The following is a 24,776-nucleotide window of genomic DNA, read 5'->3' on the forward strand; positions in this document are numbered from 1 at the left end:
TATATGTGTATGCATTTGCGTACGTGATTTATGCATATAAGCTTTGGTCAAATTTATAACATAATATTAACAAAAAGAAATAATATTTATTATATAATTCAATTTTTAATTGGACACATTTTCATTACATGCGATATAAATGTTTCACGATATGACAAGTATAGATTAAAGCCAATTGTTATTGGTGCATCCTTCAAATAATATATTAAAATAAAATGATAAAAGAAAGAGAGATGTTAAAGCTTTGCATAATAACAAATATCAAATAATTTTTTAATTTAATTAATTGTTGATTGAAAAATGTTTTACAGGGACTGACAGTACAATCTTTTTCATTGTATACTTGTTTGTGTTTTAACAAAGCTTCATTGATACATAACTAAAGGAATAATTTCATTTTTATAAATTATAAAAGAGCTCAGTGAAAAAATGTTTAACAAAGGAAGAGATATTTCTGCTAAGTATGAAACGCGTAAGACGAAAGACTAGGGACGAGAGCGGTTAACATTTTCGTAAACACAAGTTATGAAATATTATCATGTTGAATTCCAGTCAATCGTTAGTATAAGTATATTTACATATAAGATATTAACGACTGTTCTTCTGTAGCTTCTTGATGTTTAAATAAAGTTATATGTGCTGTTTAAAGAGGATGATTATATCAACTTTAATAAAACTTCAACTTTAATGGTGTTTTATATTAGCATTATTCATAGCCTATGATGCTACACTAATAAACCTGGCGTCTTTCATAATATATTGCAAAGTTATGTATAGATTATCGTGCCTACATACAATATATCGATTGACGCTAATTATATGATTTTTAGTTCATCTATTCTATTTGTGTACAGAATTATCCTCTAGCAAAAATGATTTTAAATGTTTTGTGTATCTATAAATAGAAGCACGTTAGAGTTTTATGCCATTTTATCTGAATACTGCATGAGGCGAGAATAAAATAATGATTTAATTGTATCTTATTTAACAAATGCATTTATCTTAAACACTTTTTTATCATAATATAACTAGAATATATATAAAAGTGTATCAAGTGTTTCACGACTCTGTATGAATGTGTGCCTGATCTCGTCATCAAGATCTCCCTGGCCTAATGACACTGATCCCACTGCATTTACAAAACCAGATCAAATGACCCTATGTGTTTCGCGAATTTTGTTCTATTTCCTTGAAATGTTATATGTATATTATTAATTAATATTATCATATTTCTGAATTGTGATGCTGATTTTTATGCAGTATTACATGTAATATTACATCGATTTATATACGATTTGTATAAAAATAAATTATCACAAACTACATAATGTTATAATGCAATATCATACTATTGAGAATTTATTTCCCAGTTTAAATTGTATTATGGAACAATCTATTTTAAAAAGGAGACAAATATGCAGCAGGCACACATAGCATGCAAGAGTCTTATGTTAATATTGCTTCTTACAATGGTTTGAAGGGGGTCAACTAATGCTCTGGTTTTGTGTGCAGTGGGTGTCTGACGGATCTCCTACCCATAGCAGCACACCAGTGAAGATAGACGGTGCTCTTCAGTTTGTACCGAAGAATACCAACCCAAAGGAGTTCAAACAAATACAACAGCAGGTAAGTGTTGCTAATTACATTAGCATCATATTCTATTGTCTCTTTGTTTTTGCTTTCTTATATCAGTGAATTTGCATAAATGGGAATGTACAAGTTGGATACTTGCTTTTATCTCCCTGACAGATTAAAGATTATCGACGAGCAGACAAGATATCGGCTGGTCCGCAATCCCACATATTGGAAGGTGTTTCATGGGAGGAAGCTAAAAAAATGCAGGTACATAAGTTTAATAATTGTCAAATCTTTGAAAATCGACTTGAATTAATTCGAATAGATTTAATCTATTTAACACGCATTAAAATCACCAAAAAAAGAGCATTTCCATTAAACAGTATTTTCCCGATCCAAATTTAAATGTATACCCAAGTGTAAAATTTGCAATACAATAGCATCTCTTTTTATATTTTTAAATTCCTGAAGAAAATTGTCATCCTTAACTTGTATACTCGTTGTTTATAAGGACGCGACAATTAGTGGTACTGGAGAACAAGTAGTTTTAGTAGGAGCCGCTAGTAAGGGTATTATACAGCGTGGTTTTCAACACAATGCAATGGTCTACAAGACACCCTATGCCAAAAATCCCTTTGACGCCGTCACGGATCAAGAATTGGATCAATACAAGAGAGAGATCGAACGCAAACAGAAAGGAGATCCTTGTTAGTTTCATTCAATAGCCAATTTAATCTTTTCTGTCTTTGCATGCATTATATCTGTATCCTGTATCGTAGAATTATTGTGTCATCACTTAATGTTTACCAAACATTTATTGGAGCCATTAATATTACCTATTTTGTAAATAGACGATGAGTCACAATCAGAATCCGAGGCCTTGTCGTCCTTTAACATCAGTCGTGCGACGCATGAATCCAGCACTGCCAAGAGTCCTATTCAATCACCGGTTTCTGTTACTTCGGAAACGGAGGAGGAGAGTAGAGACGGTAAATTTATGTATTTTTACTTCACGGGTCTCCATACATATACCATGGAATCTACCACATTTTATTACATTTTATAGCAATAGATTTTTATTTTCTACGTTATTAACGACTACACTCGTGTGTATACTCCTTTGCTACAGAACCCCGAGTATTGCGAATAGAAACGAAACAAGTGCCTGTGCCGAGTCAACCCGAAGTCGTGTTAAGTGATGGTAAGTCTTTTCCCTTCTTTTTTTTATTTTTATTTTTATTTTACTCCAAGTGAATGTTTTTCCATTCGATCTATGTAAATGGTCAACGAATGGTTAGTGAAATGGATAGAGTTATGTTTTACGCGATATAAAGACATTTGTTTTAATTTAACCTCGATGCATGGCCATAGCTTTTATTTGCAACAATTTGCACATGACACTCGCATCTCTACGACCAATTTACCACAAATCATTAAATTACAGCATGTTTGTATATGTGTGTGTGTGTGTGTGTGTGTGTGTGTGTAAACTTGAGCAAATATGTTCATTCTAATCTTATTGCTAGAGATACGTATGCAAAGTCATCAAATTTATTATGCTTTTGCCTACGTATAAGCCTTAAAAGCCCTCTCGTCTCCTTCCGCCACTCGAAATAACGATCATTAATGCTTGCATCAATAACCGATCGTTCACGTTAAAACACTTTTTATTTAATTTTATTTTCTCTTTATTTCTGTGTGTGAAACGCTACAAAAATCCTTGAAACTCGCACGTGTTTCTATCTAATTTAGGGTGTGGTTTTCTATCATTTATTAGGCTTTTTTCTAAATAATAAACTAACGCGAAAGAGATAAGAAAGAAGCATCATCGATTTCTGTATAAAACTAACGATAAGATAATTATTCTTTATACGATCTTCCTAAAATTTTTTCTCTTTTGTGTAACGCAAATATATAATCACATGTAATAATCACGTACAGTAAAGTAAATGACGGTGAGTAATAATTTTATTCAAGGTAGATAAATAAATAGCGTATTTTTTTGCGCAATTATAACATAAATACAAGTGTAAAAAATACACAGAAAAAAAGTGGGTGTAGCGCTTTGATTATAGCGATAGCTAAAACTAAAGCACTAAAAATACCTATTTCGAGCGACGACGAAGACTTCGCGGATAGAATGTCAGAGTATCCGTGAACGTTCTCCGTTTCTCTAAAACGAGATGGACGGGCACCAATCGATCATTTGCCGGATTTATGTTTGAGACATATTATTGGGACGTAATTAATGTTTGCAGATTGCGAACTAGGCAGTAATTGCAGCAGCATGAGCAACGAACGTGTGTACTGCGGCCGGCGGTTTTCCAAATCTCTTTACGATAGCCTTCATTTGGAGAACGTTAGAACCTCTACAATTGCCGAACGTAAAAAACCTCTTCTTATTACACATTCGAAAATGTCCGTTAGCAAGCAAAGTATGAAATTGCAATCGAACGCGATCGTCCGGGACGAGATTGTCGCAAAGTCTCGCTACGAGGCGAGACGAAAATTTTTCGAGGATCTCGGGCGTCAAAAAAACTCGGCAACGGATTCGAAGACGGGAACGATGAGTGCGAATAATGGAGAGAACGTATCTAAGCAACATTCCATAGTGGACTCTGCGAGTAAAAAATTACGTATTCATCCTGTAAAAATGTACCACACATACCTGACAAATGGGGATACAAGAGAAGGCATCGAGAAAATGAATGGCGAGACGCATTCGGACGATATTGTGATGCATTCTACGAAATGGGAGAATATTGCGCAACCAGATTTCGTTAAACTAGTCAATGTGAAGGATACAGAACCGAGCTCTCGCGACATCGCGTTCTGTACGAATGACGATGATCAATTCGAGGAGATAGTAAAACGTGAGAATCACGTAATGACGATTGATGAGAAGGATGCTTCTGTAAAAAGGGAATCTTTGACAATTCGAGAAAGAGACAACGAGAAATCGAGCAATGATTGTTTAGATTTGACGATTCAGGCAACGAATGGGGAACAGCAGCAACGTACATCAAAACCGACAATAAGAACAATGACGAAGATGCAGGACTGTACTAAGACGTTTCAACGCGATAGTAGCGATAACGAAGAAAGCTTGCAATCGCTAAACGATTTATCTTCCAACAATTGCAATAAACATTCCACCGATCATTACATATGCGGCGAGGATAAAGAAGCATCGATGAATAAAAGAATAAACAGTCACGCGACGGAATTAAAGAAACAAAGTATTTGCACATGGATCGAAAAATCCATGTGCGAAAGCAATTGGCCGAATAGCAAAGCGGAGATCGACGACACATACGAATCGTATTGCAACGACATTACAAAAATTGTCGAGAGCATCGACGTAAATATTTCTTCGTCGAAAACAGAACTGGACGCGTTACCCGACACGGACACTTGCATCAAGTACAATCTAGACTCCACGAATATGAGTCTCATTTACAGTCTAACTCCACCAGCGGTTCAAGAGGAAAGCGGCAACGACGATACCTTGGCGGAACGATCGTCGGAATGGCAATCCGATACAACGAGAAGCGATAACGATGACGCGTTAGACGATTATGTATGGATAGAGCCAACGACGACCAAAACAGAATGTATAAAATCCACGCAGTGTCTACAAGATCGTAGAACAATATCGAGCAATAATAGCAGTTCCGACTCAGTATCTGAAAGACATTCGGCGAGCGGTTCCGACATACTCGAGCTACCAAGTTGCACGGTTCTCGAATTAGAGGATATCGATGGCGAAGTTTTTCACAATGGTATTAACGAGTCTGCTAACGAGATCATCGCCGATCTTAACGCCGCCCCCGATGAAGAAGCGCCATCATCAAATGACGCTCTGCAAATTGCGCAACATATCCTCGCCGAGATTATCGAGTCCGTTTACATTCTGTTGTTCCTCGATTCTTCTATTTACGATCTCAACGTCGCAAAAGACGTCGTACGCCAATTTATCTATAGCTGTTGTTACGAATATTCGCTCACAGAATTTGCCGATCGCACGTCCGTATCTGATGTCTCGACGGTAATCAACAACGATATCGATAATATTTGTCGAATGAAAGGTTTCTTAGAAAATTTATCGCCACATTTTGCCGGTTATAATAATCAAACGACGATACATGAGAAAGAGGATCCAAGATCTTCCGCCGTAATCGAATTTTGCACCATAGCGAAGAGGTCACCGATCGAGAAACCGAGCACTCTGGCATTAAACTTTCGTATTATCAAAATCTCGCCGGACGAATCTACCGATACATTGCCTGATATCGCTTGTCGGGTATTTGACGAAAATTCAATTGACAACGATCGCGGTTCTACCGAAACTGATAGAATCCTCGATAAAACGAGGTATAGCGAGAACGTAACTGTGCCGAAATCAGAGACGGAAACGTGGCCGTGCGGTCGATGCTATTATTGCCAAGAGAAGGATGAAGAATCGATAAGAGATAAATTAAATTGTCTAACGCCTATAAGTGAGGAATTGGACGAAACTCCACACGACACGACATTCGTTTTAGAAAATGCCAACGACGAAACGTCGCATCACCTGGAAACCCGCTCTGTCGACGCTGTCGAAGAGAACAGTACAGTAAATTCCACGAAGCAATCTGTTTCTCTCGACGAAACCTACACGATCTCCGAAGTTAGCTCCATCATTATCTCTGATAACGATGAGACAAACGATGTTCAAGAACTGCCCGATATCTTGAACTCGTCTATAGATTGTATGTCTTATTCGTACGACACTAATGAATTTATACGCTTGGAAAAGGCTATCGCGGATAGTTCACCATTAAACGTGTAGCTGACCCTGTTAGAAAATCATATTTTATCCTAATTTTGCGATTGTCAAATTACTAAACAATTGTTTTCCCAATTTTTTTGGGGAAAAAGAATTTCAACGATTGATTTATCAATATGCACAACCGCTGCAACAGTATTTTAGCTTGAGTGCCGGTTACTCTAATTACATTAATCGATGAACTAAATTTCTTGCTTTTTTTATAGCGTTAATCAGATCTGAAGAGCATCTCTTATAATATTGAATAGTTTGTACAGTCAATTTTTCACTTTGTACGCGCGTTTATTTAGCTTATCAACATGTCAAGTTTTCATACATTTTAAGCTGATAAACGAAAAGATTTATTCTATCGTAAAAGCGGCACGAGTAAACGCGCAAACGTTAGATGTTAAGAAGAAAAGAAGACATTTTAATATTTCTTAATGCTTCTTATTCATTATTTCTTGTTCTACAATTTTCTTTTCCTTTGTAGTTTTTCAAATTCTATGAATCTCTTTATGTATGAACAAAACGCATTTTTTGCGCAATCAACTTTAAACATATCTGAATAGGAAAAGGAAATGTTGACAATTTCTACATATGAATTAGTATTAACATTTATAAGAGTACTAGTATCGTTTATGTATATAACATTTCCTGAGATTTTAGTTTTTTTTTCTTTTCTTTTTCTCTTTTAGTCAAGTTGTGACTTAAAGACAAAGAGTTTCATTATTTAATGTATTTGTTTTAATATTCTGATTTATTTTCTCGATATTTTTTTGCCTAATGAGTTTAATCGACATTACATTGTTACATATTTACTCGTCGCTTTCTACTAACGATATTGTATTTAAGTTAACTTAAATTGCGAATGCTTGTATGATTTATACAATATCGTAACAATTTTGAAGCACGTTTAATGATATAAAAGTTTGCATATAACACTTTTTATAATTTTTTCTATATACCCATCTTTATATATACATTTGGATCTGTGTGTGTGTATTAATCCTCACCATTAACACCTGCTACTATTTCGGTGGTATACACGCATCCTGCAAGCTACGAATGATCGATGCTATTTGCTTGGACACATTGATTTTTTATAACGAATCCAAGAACGAATACGTTTGGCAACAAATCGTCATTTCTCAAAAGGTAAAGTATATCTCTGTGTGTGTATCTCTCTTTCTCTCGCTTCTCTTGATCTTAAAATATAATTACACGTAATTTTCAGCTGCCTAAGTTTGGTGTGATTGATATGTCGATCCCTTGGCTTACAAATTATTACAAAAAGATGTACTGACTAGAGACTTGATCGCTGCCTCATGAATTTAATTATAATTTTATTTTAATTTATTTGTGAGAATCTAAGTTTCATATAATTCCATATTTGTGTTCTAGGAGAGAATACCGTAAATGGCGATCACTCGGACGCTCATCACAGTACTTTCTCGCAAAGTAGCAAGGAGGTTTGTCGCACAATACTTTTAATATCAAGATCATCGTACAGTACTATCATACATCATATGCGGGGAACCGGATATATTGCGTTAATTTTTCACACGTTTTACGCATATATATGATTTTAATCTTGAGACAATGACAGATACAGACATGTCTCTGTGTTACGTATGGTTAAACAACGTTATTACATATATCTCAAATCACGGGGGGAGGGCAAAACGAGAAATGAATCATTGATTTGTCAGGAAAGAAATCGATCGTACTTTACGTCAACATGATTTAAACAAAGTGAATATAAATCTCCGCATATGTAGTACATCGTCCTGCTTTCACAAATTTCACACATTCGTAAACATCTGGGTAACGCTGTTTTCGCAGTAAAAATAAATATAAAATATTTTTTTCTCTATAATATTAATATAACAATTAAGATACAGCGTATCCGATATTTAAGCGAATCATCGCTTTATATTAATCTTTATCGTATAGATACATCGCTCGTTCACAAGCATATATAGTCGTTTCATAGATTCTCTTCTACAAATTTTTCTATTATGTCCTGGTTTGCATGCAATCAAATTATAATTGGCTAATAGAACGATTAGCGAGAAAATTCGGCGCACACTTATGCATGTGCATGCAGAAAGGTTTATGGTTACGGTTGGGACCTTCCGTGTTAAGGGTTCCATGTCGCAGGATGTGAGCGTTAGCGAGGAATCGCCAAAGAAGGAAAAGAAGAAGAAGAAGGGCCTTAGGACGCCTTCTTTCCTTAAAAAGAAGAAAGAAAAGAAGAAGTCGGTCGAGGCGTAGGTAGTTATAACTCAGGTATGTAAGCGAGTTCAAGATAATTGAATCCAAGTTCGATTTACTCTTTGCTTCTTATTCCATGGATTTTGATCGATATTCAATACGCAAGGGATATTTTAGATAAGTCGAGCAAATATATTTATAAATCTATTGAACGGCATTTTTCTTATAAGCGTTTGTATGCTTATACTAGAGAGCATTTTTTACGATCTACGATCTATAGATCGACCGAACGAGTTTAAAGCTCTTATTAGTAATATTTTAATCGTTTGACTACTTTTCTGACATTTATTTTTGAATATTATTTTTTTTTTCTTCAATAAATGATAAAAAGGATTTTGGCAACTCACTCGTTCGCTCGTTCAATTGATCATCTCAGCCGACATTTCTCTCGAGGATGGTTAATTTGTTGATCATAGAAGGTAGGAAGAAGCATCCTTTTTCTTTAAATTAGATGTGCTAAATTTCATTTCGCATTCGATGCAATAAAAATCAAAAATCATGTTTCTTCAGATATAGAATTGCATTCGCGCGCAATTATCTAGAAAGAATAGAGTTTCTCGAGTATAATGATTGACGAAACTCATGCGAAAGGAGGATCCGAATGTTATTGACGCTGAGCTAATCTATATTTGCAGACACTGCCACAAGCAAAAGCTTATCGTAAATAATAAAACGAAAATACAAGTTTAAACTCAAGATCGAAGCGAATTCGGTTTAAAATAAAGGACGAAATATTCGACGAATAACGAAGCACAGACGAATGGCGGAAGAATGAAAAAAAGGAGAAGGAAGGAGGATATGCGAAAAATCGAAGCGGATGAGCAACAATCACAGCATCTTTCCAGGACTCAAGACTGCCATCGCATTACGTCTACGATAAGGAAACTATATTGTACTGTTAATGTTTTTACGTTTTTAATTTGTTAAGCGTCGCGCGCTAATGTATTTAATCCGCTATTTAATTTTGCCTCTCCTATCCCGTTTGTGTGTAACGCAATAAAGAGTTACATATGCATACTTTGCGACGAAGACAGATAGAGAGGCGTCATCATTGCCGTCTTCGTTATTTTATTCGCCAATATCGACACAGTTGCCGTTGCCATCGTCCTCGTCGTCCTCTTCCTGCTCATCGTCGATGTCGTCGCTGTCGTTATCCTTCATCGTCGTCGTCGTCGCCGTCGTCATCTTCATTATTATTATCATTACAATTGTCACCATCGTTATATCGTCATTATCATTATCGCCATCATTCTCATCGTCACAGTCATCTTCGTCATTGTTGTCGACGTTATTACTATATTGTGGTCTCATCGTTGCTAATTTGCTTCTACTTTTCCCTCTATCTTAAAACTATCTTTATTCTTTCATTACCATTGGTAATCTTAGATTAGGAGGAAGGTATTTAATCTTCTTTCGCAGAACGCGCGAGGTATGTAATAGAGTTTACAGCGCAAACTTTACGCGCGCGAATGTTAATTGGAAGATATATGAAATATATTTCGAATGATTTATGGATTCCATTGGGCGATACGGTCAGCGTTATCGTAATAAAAATATAGAAATGCATGCGAAAGGCTGTGTTCTAAAATTTAATGTTGGCATGCGAGAGACTGTCACGGGGATATAGATCTCGCGTCTGCAAAGACGCAACTGTGTCTCTATTAAAAGCATCCCTGACAATAAAATCGCGTCTGATGTCCCAGATTGGTGTATTCGTCTTCGTGATCGATATCCTGTGCAAAGTAATTTGTGCCGTATTGATATTCTTGTTGATTACGCGTTTGTTGCCGACAACCTTTTCTTTTTTTAAACTAGAAATTGGTGCTGATGTCAATATAACTCGATAAAAATGTAATGCTGACAGTAAGCCAAGAGCCCACGGCAATATTCATCGGCTTATATTGTATCAATTTTAAAAACGTGATTTCGGTAAATTTATATATATTCATTAGAAAGATATGACCACGGTAAAATTTAAATCGATCACAGCGTGGAACCAAGATAAAGCGCTTTCGACAGATACTTTTTTTTATATTGGACATGACGAAATGGCTTTAACATTTCTAATCGAAATTTGTTATGAGTATTTGTTGTATCATATATATAGAAAGAGAGCTTGGAACGGTGTATGATTCTTTTCCTTTGTTTTCCTTTTTTAATTAGGAAATCACTTACTCATTGATGTAAAAACGTGTCCTTATGCTTTTACCAATCGATTAGTCTAACAATTAGTATTCGAGAGATGTCAGTTTCATTCTTTATCGTATTTACGATAATGGAGTGATTCTCTCTTTGATCTGTTTTGATCATTTGCATGTCACTTGCGATTGAATAACAGTTTTTTGAAATAACTTCAACAAGTCGGATTAAGTATAAGAATATTTTTTTCAGAATTTTAATTAAACAAAGAATTTTATAAAGAGCGTTCAAAGTTACGATTGAAACGATTAAACGTTTTTCTTCTCTGTATTTATTTAGCTTGTTGAAGCTATCGAGGAATGTTGTTCAAATTGATAATTTGAACACTAATGATTACGTTATTCATAATTGATCGCGATCGCTTACAACGTATATATTTTGTACAAATAAAATCTGCGTTAAACTGTCTATATATGAGATATGTATAATAACGTACGATTATGTATGATTATGTATAATGCGATTCGTGTTATACATAGATCTCCGAGAGATATAAGGTATTAAAGATATAGTATACTATTCTATCAGAGAAGAGAAGAGAGAGACAGAGAGAGTGTGTTCTGATTATAAATCATTCATACTCGAGATGGCTAGAAAGACTAGACGAATAGATAACAAGACAATGAAAAATAAAATACACGCATGCACATTGCTTTAAAAATTTTTAATGTTTTTTCAATGTTTACGCGAGGTGGCAATATTGACGTTATATTTTATTTTATATTGTTTTATTGAATCGTGAAATTAATGTGTTAATGATTTATTTACTCTCGCTATTATTATTATTTGCTCTTTATTATTAAAAATATTATATTACTATTAATAGAGAGTATTATATTATTAAGGTCAACTCTCAATTATCATCGTTATTATACCTACAGCATAACAAATTGCGAGCTCGTGATTTAATCGAATTCAAGTCGCGTTTTCTGTAAATGACGATTCATTGCGAGATTGTATGATGTTTTATATACTGACTAGACGTCTATGAAAAAATTCGCTCATTTTCCACTTTTTTTTTTCTCACCTTCTCTTCCCATCCTTATGGTATTCGCGTATTATGTAATGATTGGTAATAACTGTACGATCGAAGACGTATATATTAATGCAATCTATTATTGTAATGGTTGATATAATATATAAATAATATTACAAAATATACGAGAAAATATTTTTAGATGTGTACTTATACATACATCTCTTAATAGCGTTTATTCAAGCAATCGAGTGATATTTTAACAAAGCAAATACAATTTCCTTGTCGAAAATTTTATATATCACAAGATACGTAAAAGATTGAATCAGAAATAGAAAATAAAGTTACCGTAGTAGGTTGCTTTGAGTTCCGGATACTAGGCAAGGATAAAAGTGATAAAAAAATAATTAATAATAGGCAAGAGCGCATCATGATAAGAGCATATAGAAGAGAGTGGGAATCGATAATTTTTAATATTCATCCGCAGCTTCTCCCTCGCCATCGACGGAGTCCATACCGACTTCTTCGTAGTCCTTCTCCAAGGCGGCGAGATCCTCTCGAGCCTCCGAGAACTCGCCCTCCTCCATCCCCTCGCCGACGTACCAATGCACAAAGGCTCTCTTCGCGTACATGAGATCAAATTTGTGATCGAGCCGCGCCCAAGCCTCAGCAATCGCCGTCGTATTGGAGAGCATGCATACGGCGCGCTGGACCTTGGCGAGATCCCCGCCGGGAACTACGGTCGGTGGCTGATAATTGATGCCAACCTTAAATCCTGTGGGGCACCAATCGACGAATTGTATACTGCGCTTGGTCTTGATGGTCGCGATCGCTGCATTAACATCCTTTGGTACTACGTCACCTCTGTATAACATGCAGCATGCCATGTATTTTCCGTGACGCGGATCGCACTTGACCATCTGATTTGCCGGCTCAAAACAGGCGTTTGTTATCTCGGCGACTGAGAGCTGTTCGTGATAAGCTTTTTCCGCGGATATGACGGGAGCATAGGTGACCAGAGGAAAATGAATTCTCGGGTAGGGTACCAAATTCGTCTGGAATTCCGTTAAATCGACATTGAGTGCGCCGTCGAAGCGCAGCGAAGCCGTGATCGAGGATACGATCTGACCGATCAATCGATTCAGATTGGTGTAGGTTGGTCGTTCGATGTCCAAATTACGTCTGCAAATGTCGAATATTGCCTCATTGTCCACCATAAACGCGCAGTCAGAGTGCTCCAGGGTGGTGTGCGTTGTGAGGATCGAGTTGTATGGTTCGACGACGGCCGTCGAGATCTGGGGTGCCGGATAAATCGCAAACTCGAGCTTCGATTTTTTACCATAGTCGACCGACAGTCGTTCCATCAGCAAGGATGTGAAACCGGAGCCGGTGCCGCCGCCGAACGAGTGGAAGATCAGAAAACCCTGTAGTCCCGTGCATTGATCTGCCAATTTGCGAACGCGATCCAGAACCAGGTCCACTATCTCTTTGCCGATTGTATAATGGCCGCGCGCGTAATTGTTGGCGGCGTCCTCCTTGCCGGTGATCAATTGCTCTGGATGGAACAGTTGTCGATACGTGCCTGTGCGTACCTCGTCTAAAAGAAGATTGGAAAGTTTCAATTTCACTTTTCGCACTCCGTGTCTTAAATCATACAATAATAATAATATAATATTGTTATACTTATTGCACAACACTTACCCACAACGGTGGGCTCGAGATCGACGAATACAGCTCGAGGTACATGCTTTCCAGCGCCGGTTTCGCAAAAAAAGGTATTGAAACTGTCATCACTGCCACCCAAAATCTTATCTGATGGCATTTGTCCGTCGGGTTGAATACCATGTTCCAAGCAATACAACTCCCAGCAAGCATTTCCAATTTGTACTCCGGCTTGGCCTACATGTATGGATATGCACTCACGCTGTAAAGAAAATAATGTTACAAGATGCATTGCGACAGCATTCCAATTTGAGTCTGATCTGTTTTTTATTAAAAGATTTTTTTAAAAACGTTATCGAATAAAGAATATATCTATAGTGCCAAATATAATACGAAATGTTACATATGTACATCTAAAATACTATACAAATAATAGATCGAGTGGAAATAGAATGTAGTTGTTAGTTCCGAAAAAGCTCGGCAAAATTGCCACGTGCTTTTTTTGCGTTGCTGATAATTAAATACGCATCACTCTTCATGACGAAATGTTTGTTGCACTACGTCGTGCGAGTTTTTTTATTCTAAAAATAGCAACAACGTAATGCAAATGTGTCCGCAGTCGCTACTTGCGCCAAACGAGAAGCGCTAGACGGATCGCGACCTTGACCAGTTTATAAGAATCTTAAATTGAGCTTATTTTTCTCGAACAATGATAATAAAAGTTGTACTTTCTTATATTTTCTTCATTTATAGAAAATATCATTGACCTGCTTATTTCGGTAACAAAGCTATCACATAACAATGCAGATTCATAACCTCACTTTTAATGTGAGTCTATTAGACGACTCGCTAAAGCACACGGTTTTGATCGTGTGCAGAAACCACGTAAAAACTCAGTTGAATCTCACTTGCTAGCATCAAAAGGAACGTGCATTCAACTGAATTATGACGTCACAAGTGAGAATTATCTGAGTTTTGATGTAAATGGAAAGCAACTACTAATCACTAATCAGCTGATGATGGCTGCGTTCGGGAAGCACGCTTTTAAAGATTCTACGTGAATGCGTGTCGATAAATCTACCAATGGCCGCGTTCAGCAGAGAAAGCGCTCAGTTATCGTCTTGTCAACACTTGACGTTGATTCGTTGGTTCTAAAAGTAAGAACCAATCACATTCGATTGCTACTAAGCGGTTTTCTCTGCATATTCTTCAAGTATATATACAAGTGCTTGTGCTGTACTTTTTGTCTCCTCTTGATTGTCTTTTTCCGTTCCTTTCTTTTCTGCTCCTTTGAATTTTAGAATTTTCAACGACTACGCGTTTTGCAGTCTTTTTCGAATTCTCCATCCTTGTATGTTTTAGGGTGATAACAAACCTCTCTGTCTAAGTTGCTTTCCATTTACATCAAAACTCAGATAATTCTCACTTGTGACATCATAACTCAGTTGAATGCACGTTCCTTTTGATGCTAGCAAGTAAGATTCAACTGAATTTTTACGTGGTTTCTGCACACGGTCTCGAATCTTACTTGCTAGCATCAAAAGGAACGTGCATTCAACTGAATTATGACGTCACAAGTGAGAATTATCTGAGTTTGATGTAAATGGAAAGCAACCATTTTATATATATATTATATATTAGAAATGGATTCTCTTACCATCTTGAGAGACGTTTATCGAATTGCGGGACGAAGGTTTTTTCCGTTAATCTTTAATATGCTTTCAATAGCCGTTTGAACGAAGCTGGCGATGGAGCTCCTTCGAACGATCTTAACTTACTGAGCCGGGCAAGTCGGAAACGACGGTCTTTTATAGCCTCGGTTTGTACCCGATTTACGCTTGTTGTTCCAAGAGCACACTGCCCATCAATGATACTCGTCACGCTTCGCATCCGGCTACGTAGGAGTAGGATTACGCAATCATATTTGCAATTGACGTAATCATGTGAATGTTATAAAGTTCAATTACTTTTTTTGCAATTTTAATTAGCGATAGAACAACGCAAGAACGTCGCAAATATGTCGTTTATATGTATACTGGTTGTATTTAGATTTGATTTGACTTAGGTATCTTTGGACGTCATATCTTCCACGTCACGCAATATTCCTGCATTTGTACGTTGTGATTTATTTTTCTTCGGTTTATTTTTGTACGTTTTCTGGAAAAAAGGCACAAAAAATTAATCAAAAGGATTTTCACAAATCTCTCTAAAACTATTTAAACGAGCGAGACAATTTTAGAGAACACGGTACTGCAAGGCTGCGTTCGGAAACATCACCCGTGTGCACACGAGCGTCGTTCTATCTTTGTTTTTTTCTAAAAGTTGAACAAAGATAGAACGATGCTCGGGTGCTGTTTCCGAACGTACCGCAAATATCGTGGAGAGTAACGAACTCTATAGCTATTAAACGTATATATACGCGCCACGTATGCACGTATTTACGTATGTACGTATGTATGTATAAACGTATAAACGTATATACGTATGTACGTTTCCGTCCTAGAATAGCCGCCGTGTTCTTATGATGTTTCTATTGTATCCTTTGAATGACCGATTATTTTACAAAAAATAAAATATAATATTGGAACTGTGTGTGTGCGATGCGAATCATCAGCATCAGATCGGCAGTATATTTAGTAAATATTATTATCATATTTCAGTCATATTTTTCATCAAAAATTTATTGCGATGAGATAGAGTAAAACAGATAAGATAATATAATAGATAAGATAGTAAATGTAATTGAATTGAATTATTTATTAGTTTATTTTGAAGTGAAAAAGTTAATGTGTAATTTTAAAGAGATAAATAATTTATGATAATATTTTATATAAAAATCTAATTAATCATATTAGAAAGTAATATATGTAGCACTTTTAAATCTTTATATATTTGCAAATTATTTACAACTTACAAACGCAATATATACGGAAATACGACTTATATTCTTAAAGAGGAATAAAGGCAAAGGAGATGAATCAATGATCGACTTTTAGCTTCGCTTTCTTTTTCATAATAAAACAATAGGTTTAAGTAAAATATACGATATTCAATAATAAAAGAATTTGAATGATTCCAAGTCTTTATAATAAAAGATTTATCAAATATTCGTTTTTTCGATTTGATATATATTAGCTACCTTTACTATAGATAAATTGAAGTGTATGCATTGTCTATTTATCGTCAGTTCAATCGAGCGAGCATGGAGCGAAACACATGGGTGATGGATGTAGGTGCAGTGAGTATCCTTATAAGGCCGGGGAAACTGGCGACGTTCGTATTCTCAATGGAGAGTAGGCCGCGGCAGGAATCGCGTAATTTCCCGTAATCGTGTAACGAACCTTCGAATAGGCAGTTTCACCATATATTTTGTTAGAGCGCGTACAACCGTAGTACAACCTGGAACGATATTTTGATATTATTTTAAGAACGCTAAGAATAATGTCTAACGATTTATTATTTATATAAAATCAATAATCCTATATTCATTGTTTTGTGATAATAAATTAAAATAATAAAATTTATTACAATCCTCTTCCCCCTTCCCCTTTCTCCCATATATACAGTAAGTAAAAAAAACGTTAGCTCAACATTTTAAAATGTTATGTTTATGTGTATTGTCTCTGAATGCTTTAACAAAATATTTTGTAAATAACATTTTGTGAAAATGTTACCTGAGAAATAATATAATCTTTTCAAACATTGGAAAATTCTTTTAGGCAAACTATAGTCCTATATTACTTTTTGAATGTTTTCTATAGTTTTATCACTGTGATGTGATATTCAATGTATAAAAACTATATATATTGGAACTGATAGATGTTATTGAGGCTGCGTTCCGATATTCATTGCCAGTATTGAAAATCTATAGTTTACGTCACGTGCACTATAGATTTTTAATACTGGCAGTGAATATCGGAACGCAGCCTTATTCTTACTTATAGGATACAGAAGCTACGCTAAATACTAGTATCGTCTTCTTTGCATATATATAAAATGCTTGAAAGCGTTTTTTCCAAATAATATATACATTTTACAACTGATATAATATGCACCGTCTGCATGTCTGACCTGGTGGAATTTTTTAAAACTATTTTACAATCGTAGATAAATTTGGACTCGAGATGTCGATAACTAAGTTTACGATATTATCAGCATGAGACTAGGTTCAGTCTAACCTATAATTATCGATGGAAATATGCATATAGAATCTTAATATAATATAAACAAACGGATATATATGTATATATATCCAATTTGTAAAATAGAGTTAGAAATTTTTTATCAGCTTATCCTAGGCTGAATTGGTCATATCAGCCATTGAATTCCGTGGACTGTAGTGGTCTTCTCGACATGCTGTAAAGGAATACACTGAATGTAACCTATCGTCGTGTTATTATTACGCTTTCAGTTTAAGAAAGACAGGAAAAGAATTGTATACTAAAAGAATTTACGAAATATATATTGCAGTGCATCTCTAGATAGATCGCCGTCCACACTGGCTGTTGGAGGTCTCTTCCTAAATGAAAAAGCAATGTCCGCTTTAATTTTCTACACTTTATTTTATCTCTTGATGTCCGGATGTATCGTCTATCCGCCAACGGAGTTCGTCTCGGCTGGGCTGACCGTGAAAGACATTTTCGCTGGTTGGCTCGGTAGCGAGAATGAGTTTTTTATACAGTATCATATTAGAAGAAGCGTAGTTACGTTACTCGTACACTCCATGCTCCCTTTAGGTAATATAAGCATGTTTTTATCTTAGATTCAATTGTCTTGTTTCTATTGTTTTAAGTTTTCACAGATTCGTATATGTGATCTTCTTTTTTTTCCTTTTCCTCAGGCTACATTTTAGGATTAATTTTCTTCGGTCATGTAGACGCCGCGAGATTGTTCCTAGCTGGTGGAAATTTCTTTGGACTATTGGTCGTTCTTTGCTTCACGATCGGTCCGCTTTATATGTTGAATAAGGTCTTTGAATGGTCTGCACATGATTGGGCCACGCATCCGATAGCGCAAAATCTTTCTGTCTATAGTAATAATAATATGTCATGGATGTCCGTTGCCTCTGACATTAATGTAGAATATCGAAGGTTCAGTCCAAAAAAATACTGTCTTATTTATTGATTTCTAAATGGCATTGTAAATACCTTGATTTATACGAAAATAATACAATTTTATTTTAGAGTAGATAAAATTGTTATTGTCACAAGTAGCGTAACTCGTACTGTAACAACGGACAATTGGATTATTAAAATTACGCCTTATAAATTACAAGTGGCACATCAAAGCGATGCAACTCTAATTGTGAATAAGAGCGATACGCACTTGATGTCACCAACAACGAGAGATCAAGTTCAATTCATCAATATACAGGTATAATAATAATAATATCATATATAAATTAGATGTTTAAATTGATAGAATCTTATGTGCATGATTTTGCAGGTAAAACCCACACGGGCAATGGCAGAAGCGTTCGATATAAGATTAAATGCATTGGATTTTAAGGATCTGCAAGATAAAGTTTCGCGACCAATTACTGTACTGCAAAATATAAAGTTTCACAGAACTTTGCTCGACAGATTTATTGATACTTTCAAAGAGGAAGTTAATAGAAATCCATTCTATGATACTGCCCAGGTATCAAATTTTGGCGCGGCTGTTACCAGTTCAATTATTTTAATTCCTTCTTTTGAAATTCGTCTTGTTATTCATTCGTATATATATATATATAATAGGAATTGGATCAATGTATTGGATGCATGCAAACATCCTCAAATATAAAATTGAACAGATTATGCAACAGCGCCGAAAATAGAGACTCTGACGGCTGTACGACATGTTACTGCCGTCCAATGTGGTGTATAGAATGTATGGCAAAATGGTTAATATCTTTTATTTCTGTTATTATTTGCAATTATTCTTATTTATGCTAAATCATGCAGATAAAATATATTCTTAATAAACCTCATTATTTAAGCAGGTTTGCTTCGAGACAAGATGAGAATGCACCAGAAACATGGTTGTCCTCCAAGTGTACTTGTCCTGTCTGCAGAGCAAAATTCTGTATCTTAGACGTATGTCACGTAAGAACTTTGAATCATTAATGTTTCAATAATGTTATATTGGATTATCATAAAGCTTTCATGTTATACAATATCTTTTTTCTTTTTGGAGATAATTTTCAACAGAATAACACATTAAATTAACAGTTTCCATGCATATTTTATGCAGATATATTTAGAGACTACATCTTTTGAGACATTTGTGACTTTTGAGACTCTTGTTCATACAGTAAAGACATAATTGAAAAAAATATATGTATATATATCATATACATATATAATGTACTTTCTTTTTATTATATGAAGATATGCATGTATGTGAGTGCGTGCCTTTATATTGTATGTGTATAGATATCTTTAGTATCAATTATCGCACAATCAAATTGTAGTCTGCAGTTGATTAATATCAAGAATACAAGTCAATGCTTCATACATGTAACACATTAATAACTAACGAAATATCACAAAAAACTTTCGCAAAAATCTAAAATATAAAAAGTTTAATATATGACAAAATATTATTATATTGTTATTTTATTATTAATAAATACTTCTTGATCGTAACATCTTGCTAAAAATATATGAAAAATTATTTACCGATTAATCCACCTATTTTATTACACAACATTGTGCACAATCTGTATATAATCAAAGACATTTAATTTATATATAGAATAAACCAAAAGTATCAATGTATCATAAGTCTGGGTGCAATATTCATTGCCATGAGCTCCTGGAAGAGCAACTTTGCTGCATATGGTAGTCTAATTTGGGAAATCTGTGTCTTGTTTTTACATCCTTTACATTCAAAGGTATTGTTTCGTAAATTTGCTATGGCAATTAAGCCACAGAAATTACAGATATGAATTCGATACGGATCTGACACTTCAAAGAGACGTTCTCGCAAAAATTGTGCCGCACCGTGAGAAATTTGACAATCCCGTTCCATCTCTCCGAAACGAAGTCCTCCATCCCTATACAAATATGTGAGCACTAAATATTCGTATACAACAGTATAGTTAATTATATTAGAGATTATATAACGCGCAAAATTACCTTGCTCGACCCTCCATAGGTTGTCTAACTAAAATTTGCACAGGTCCTCTCGCTCTACTATGAATTTTATCGTCTACCATGTGCTTCAAGCGTTGGTAATACGTCGGTCCTAAAAAGACTTGCGCATTAATCTTGCGACCTGTGTGTCCATTGTACATCACTTCATTTCCTCGCAACTGGTAACCATATTCTTGTAGAAGTGTAGAAATCTTTTGCACATTTACGGCATCATTAAATGGGGTAGCATCACCAATCTCTCCTAAAAATATACATTAAAATCATATATATATGATATATCTTAGAATACCTTATTTTTAACTGAAATGAAAACTGTATTACCTTTGTTGGCAGACACTTTTCCCTGTATGCACTCTATCAAGTGACCGATAGTCATACGTGAAGGAATAGCATGGGGGTTAATAATAATATCAGGGGTAAGACCCTCGCATGAGAACGGCATATCTTCTTGCCTATACTGAATGCCGCATGTACCCTTTTGTCCGTGACGCGACGCAAATTTATCACCAATTTGTGGAATACGTACGCTGCGTACTCGAATTTTGCAAAATTTATATCCTTCACTGTTCAACGTCAACATTACTTGATCGACTATGCCAGTCTCACTGTTTCGCAAGAAAGTCGAAGCGTCCCGTTTTGTAAAACGTTTCGTCGTACTATCTAACTGAAAGCATTGACGAAAAAGAGATAAAATATTACTTTATTATCTTTATATATATTAATCAAATAATACAATATTTGTTATTAAAGGAGATAATCAATTTACCTCGTCGTCTGTTTCTGGCAAAGTAATTGTTTTTCCTATAATTACATCATCGCCCGATACTCGAATACCAGGAGCAATGATTCCGTCGTCATCCAATTTATCGTATATAGCATTACGCATTCCTTGGCAAGTTAAACGTGAAGGTTTTTCAAATTGTTCTTCCTGATCGCCAATTTTTTTCGACTCAGCTTCCTTATAAGAGCGATAAAACACCGATCTAAAGAAGCCTCTTTCGACAGCGCTCGCATTCAAAATAACGCTATCTTCTTGATTATATCCCGTGTAACACAAGATCGCGACGATACTATTGATACCCGCTGGTAATTCACGGAACCTAAGATATTCCATGGATCTCGTCGTGACCAGAGGTTTATGAGGATAATACAGTACGTGAGCTAAAGTATCCATGCGCACGTGAAAATTTGTTATATATACACCCATAGCTTGTTTACCCATAGCGCTCTGAAAAATGATATAGCCGCTTTTACATATTATATTCCGCAAACAGGAAAGGTCAAAGGAAAATATATATATAACGAATCGGATTAGATACCTGATAAGTATTTCTAGGACTTTGATTATGATCGGGGAATGGTATAATGGAAGCGCACACGCCCAAGATCATCGCTGGATGAATTTCACAGTGCGTGTACGTTGTACAATATGCATATTCTTTGTCCTGTTTAAGATCATCAGGTGACATGGCTATCATAACAGTTTCTTCTTCCAGTGTGTCTATATATTCTACTACACCGCTACCTACTAATTCTTGCCAGCTGTAACATAAGATAAATTAATGCGCATTGTTGCACCAATTAAAAAGCAAATGAATCATACCGAGCGCTCACCCGTCGTTATTATAATCTCTTTCTTTCAACATATCAATGTGTCTCTTTTTCAATAACAGGTTCTGTCCTTCCACTATGAGCAAAGGCCTACTAATCCTTCCAGCATCTGTGTATATTCTTATTTCACGATCTCTGATATCACGAATCATGGATACTTCTGACACGATAATGTCCATCTGTCTTCTCAATTTGCGTAAAGTAGCCATTAATTGATCCGGATCTCTGTGAATGCCGACCCAGCATCCATTTACAAATATCTTCGTAGCATCGGCGATAGCGCTCGGTGCTATTTCTTCGAGATTCTCCATGGACCATTCCTCCAAGAATTCAAGAATAGGAGAAGGCTGCGAACCGACGCTTATGTACGCCATCAAAGCTAAATTTTTCACCAATCCTACAGCAGCACCCTCGGGAGTTTCCGCGGGGCAAAGCATACCCCACAATGTATTGTGTAATTGACGTGGTTTGGCAAGTTTACCGTCTCTTCCAATAGGAGAGTTTACTCGCCTCAAGTGCGATAACGTCGATGCGAAAGTCAATCTATTCAACACTTGTGATACGCCCGCTCTTGCCTGATGCGCTTTCTTCTGATCGCCCCAATTTCCCGTAGCAAGCGAATATCTTAGACCGTCAGTGATAATTTTCGTCTTAATAGCCAGTTCGAGATTAAAATCTTTTCCCCGATCTATAAATTTCTGTGCATACAAACGTACTTCTTTCATTAGATTTTTAAATAACCCACGAAATAAAAACGCTAACAGAGGCCCGGCCAAATCCAATCTCTTATTGCCGTAATGATCACGATCGTCTAATTCTCTTCGTCCTAAAGACGCTGATAATAATCTGTGTACCATGTAACCAAGGAAATAAGCCTTTTTAGTTTCACAAAAATCGCTTATGCCAACATGCGGCAGCATCTCCTTTTGTAAAATTTCTCTAGCGTACTTAATCCGCTTTTCCTTAGTTACGCCCGGCTTGGCACCTCTCGTACCGATAAAATTCAAGGCCACATTTTGTTCCTGTATAACAAAAGCTTCATCTAAAGATGGCTTGACCATTTCCATCATTTCCGGATCGTCGAAATCGTAAATAATATGTTCGAGGATATCGCGGTCAGCTACAAATCCAAGAGCTCGAAAGACTACCATTATAGGTATTTCTTGTTTGATGTATGGAATGATGGCGATGATGCGTTGACCTATAGCAGACTTTTTAATACTAGCACCACTCTTAGCCATCATATTAATCCATAAAGTTGAAGTAGGTCGCGAACTATGTTCCAAACACGATCTGATTTCCGCCTTGTAAGCATATTTACCATCTTTCATACTGAATACATAAACAGTATTTGTTGCCATTTTCTCTTGAGCAATAAGAACCTTTTCTGAACCATTAATAATAAAATATCCACCGGGATCTAACGGGCATTCATTTAATTCCGTTAAATCACGATCAGATAAGCCAGCGAGCAAGCAATATTTTGATCTTAACATAATTGGTATTTTGCCAATAAATGTCTTCTGATGCTGCGTTTCAACAGGATCCTCGCCATCCTTTACGATAGTTTTAGTAATGTCTACATACAATGGCGCAGAATATGTTAAATTTCTCAGTCTGGCTTCATTAGGCATCATAGGAGATGGAGCACCATCTTTCTCCCAATGAGTCGGCTTGGATAAATAAATTTGTTCAAATTTCAATAAATGTCTCACAGGATTTTCTATTTCGCCTGTAGTATGTTGTGCTTCTGCTTGCAAATCAATTTGTGGTGAATCTTCTACTATGCGTTGAACAGACATTTCGATGAACTCGTCGAAACTATCTAATTGCTGTCGTACAAGTCCCTTCTCATCAAAATACGCGTTAATAAGAATCCAACAGGCTTCTTGCCAAAGTTTCGACGAAATTTCTTCCGCATCCTCATCATCATATTGATCTAAAATAGAAAAAAATGAATTAGAAATTATAAATTACAGATTTTAACCGGTAAATTATAGGTAAATGAAAAGGCACTTATATATACGTTTCTTTTTCTTAATTATCTGTATATCCTTAATCTTATCGTTTGAATTCACTTACCGTCCTCGATAGCAAATATATTGCTCATTTTTGACAAAGATAATCTTTGTACGAGCCTAATTTAACGTATAAGCAACTTATAGCAACGTACATACAAATGTAAAAACAACTTGAAAGTACTGCATTAGTACTACAGTACAGGGTGCAGGTGCACTAAACAGGACAGAAGAGAATCCGGGACTGTGAAATACTATAGATTGAAGCTATTTATCGAATCCAGCGATAACTCTTCTAACGCCCTCTGTAAGTCGAGAGTCGACAGGATAGAAATTCTCTAATCAGAGTTGCGCCATGACGAGATGAAAAATGGCGGACCAATTACAAGAGACCCCTTGATGGCATAACTCCGATTATAGAATTTCTACCTTACTGGAAAACACTCGATGCATATATAACACACAATTTTAAAATTGACATCTTTTTGCACTAATTTTACACACGCCGCTTG

The 24,776-nt window shown here is 35.8% G+C and overlaps 4 protein-coding genes and 1 long non-coding RNA gene across 5 annotated transcripts in view; 3 read left to right on the top strand and 2 right to left on the bottom strand.

The window, feature by feature from the left end:
• The window catches only part of LOC115239069, an 11,131-nt gene extending 3,273 nt beyond the window's left edge, over window positions 1–7,858 (top strand). The window contains 7 exon segments of the mRNA XM_029813401.1: window positions 1,513–1,626; window positions 1,750–1,842; window positions 2,087–2,282; window positions 2,427–2,564; window positions 2,705–2,776; window positions 3,759–7,540; window positions 7,787–7,858. Of these exon segments, the coding sequence (XP_029669261.1) occupies window positions 1,513–1,626; window positions 1,750–1,842; window positions 2,087–2,282; window positions 2,427–2,564; window positions 2,705–2,776; window positions 3,759–6,406 (3,261 nt within the window). The 3' untranslated portion in view covers window positions 6,407–7,540; window positions 7,787–7,858.
• A 3-nt stretch (window positions 7,859–7,861) lies between these two features.
• LOC115239071 lies at window positions 7,862–9,707 on the top strand. The gene is made up of 2 exons (XR_003884583.1): window positions 7,862–8,674; window positions 9,295–9,707. It is a non-coding gene; the product is annotated as an uncharacterized LOC115239071 (long non-coding RNA).
• A 2,253-nt stretch (window positions 9,708–11,960) lies between these two features.
• Window positions 11,961–15,352, bottom strand: LOC115239063 (tubulin alpha-1 chain-like). The gene is made up of 3 exons (XM_029813390.1): window positions 15,154–15,352; window positions 13,536–13,758; window positions 11,961–13,431 (listed from the first exon to the last, which is right to left on the bottom strand). Exons 1-3 carry the CDS (start codon window positions 15,154–15,156, stop codon window positions 12,305–12,307), a joined length of 1,353 nt encoding a protein of 450 aa, XP_029669250.1. The 5' UTR covers window positions 15,157–15,352; the 3' UTR covers window positions 11,961–12,304.
• Window positions 15,353–17,657: 2,305 nt separating this feature from the next.
• Window positions 17,658–20,069, top strand: LOC115239066 (E3 ubiquitin-protein ligase TM129). Its single transcript, XM_029813395.1, has 7 exons — window positions 17,658–17,873; window positions 17,967–18,232; window positions 18,337–18,586; window positions 18,680–18,869; window positions 18,942–19,136; window positions 19,235–19,380; window positions 19,480–20,069. The coding sequence occupies exons 2-7, from the start codon at window positions 18,031–18,033 to the stop codon at window positions 19,601–19,603; spliced, it is 1,107 nt and encodes a 368-aa protein (XP_029669255.1). The 5' UTR covers window positions 17,658–17,873; window positions 17,967–18,030; the 3' UTR covers window positions 19,604–20,069.
• On the bottom strand, window positions 19,702–24,488 carry LOC115239060 (DNA-directed RNA polymerase II subunit RPB2). The gene is made up of 7 exons (XM_029813386.1): window positions 24,329–24,488; window positions 22,250–24,185; window positions 21,955–22,177; window positions 21,402–21,863; window positions 20,957–21,299; window positions 20,618–20,876; window positions 19,702–20,535 (listed from the first exon to the last, which is right to left on the bottom strand). Exons 1-7 carry the CDS (start codon window positions 24,354–24,356, stop codon window positions 20,250–20,252), a joined length of 3,537 nt encoding a protein of 1,178 aa, XP_029669246.1. The 5' UTR covers window positions 24,357–24,488; the 3' UTR covers window positions 19,702–20,249.
• Window positions 24,489–24,776: the final 288 nt, after the last annotated feature.

The sequence above is a fragment of the Formica exsecta genome, unplaced genomic scaffold (genome assembly GCF_003651465.1).
Source record: "Formica exsecta isolate Colony F162 unplaced genomic scaffold, ASM365146v1 scaffold363, whole genome shotgun sequence".
Taxonomy (NCBI): Eukaryota; Metazoa; Arthropoda; class Insecta; order Hymenoptera; family Formicidae; genus Formica; species Formica exsecta.

What these genes read in the sequence shown, in the direction of transcription:
- LOC115239063 (XM_029813390.1), bottom strand. An exon ending in TCTCGAGCCCACCGTTGTGG is followed by an intron (nt 13,432 to 13,535) that starts GTAAGTGTTGTG and finishes ATCTTCTTTTAG; the next exon opens with ACGAGGTACGCACAGGCACG.
- LOC115239066 (XM_029813395.1), top strand. Translation starts at nt 18,031, where the DNA reads ATGTCCGCTTTAATTTTCTACACTTTATTTTATCTCTTGATGTCCGGA. An exon ending in TTCAATTCATCAATATACAG is followed by an intron (nt 18,870 to 18,941) that starts GTATAATAATAA and finishes ATGATTTTGCAG; the next exon opens with GTAAAACCCACACGGGCAAT. An exon ending in CATTCTATGATACTGCCCAG is followed by an intron (nt 19,137 to 19,234) that starts GTATCAAATTTT and finishes TATATATAATAG; the next exon opens with GAATTGGATCAATGTATTGG.
- LOC115239060 (XM_029813386.1), bottom strand. Translation starts at nt 24,356, where the DNA reads ATGAGCAATATATTTGCTATCGAGGACG. An exon ending in AAAAGTGTCTGCCAACAAAG is followed by an intron (nt 20,877 to 20,956) that starts GTAATACAGTTT and finishes GTATATTTTTAG; the next exon opens with GAGAGATTGGTGATGCTACC. An exon ending in CCTATGGAGGGTCGAGCAAG is followed by an intron (nt 20,536 to 20,617) that starts GTAATTTTGCGC and finishes ATATTTGTATAG; the next exon opens with GGATGGAGGACTTCGTTTCG.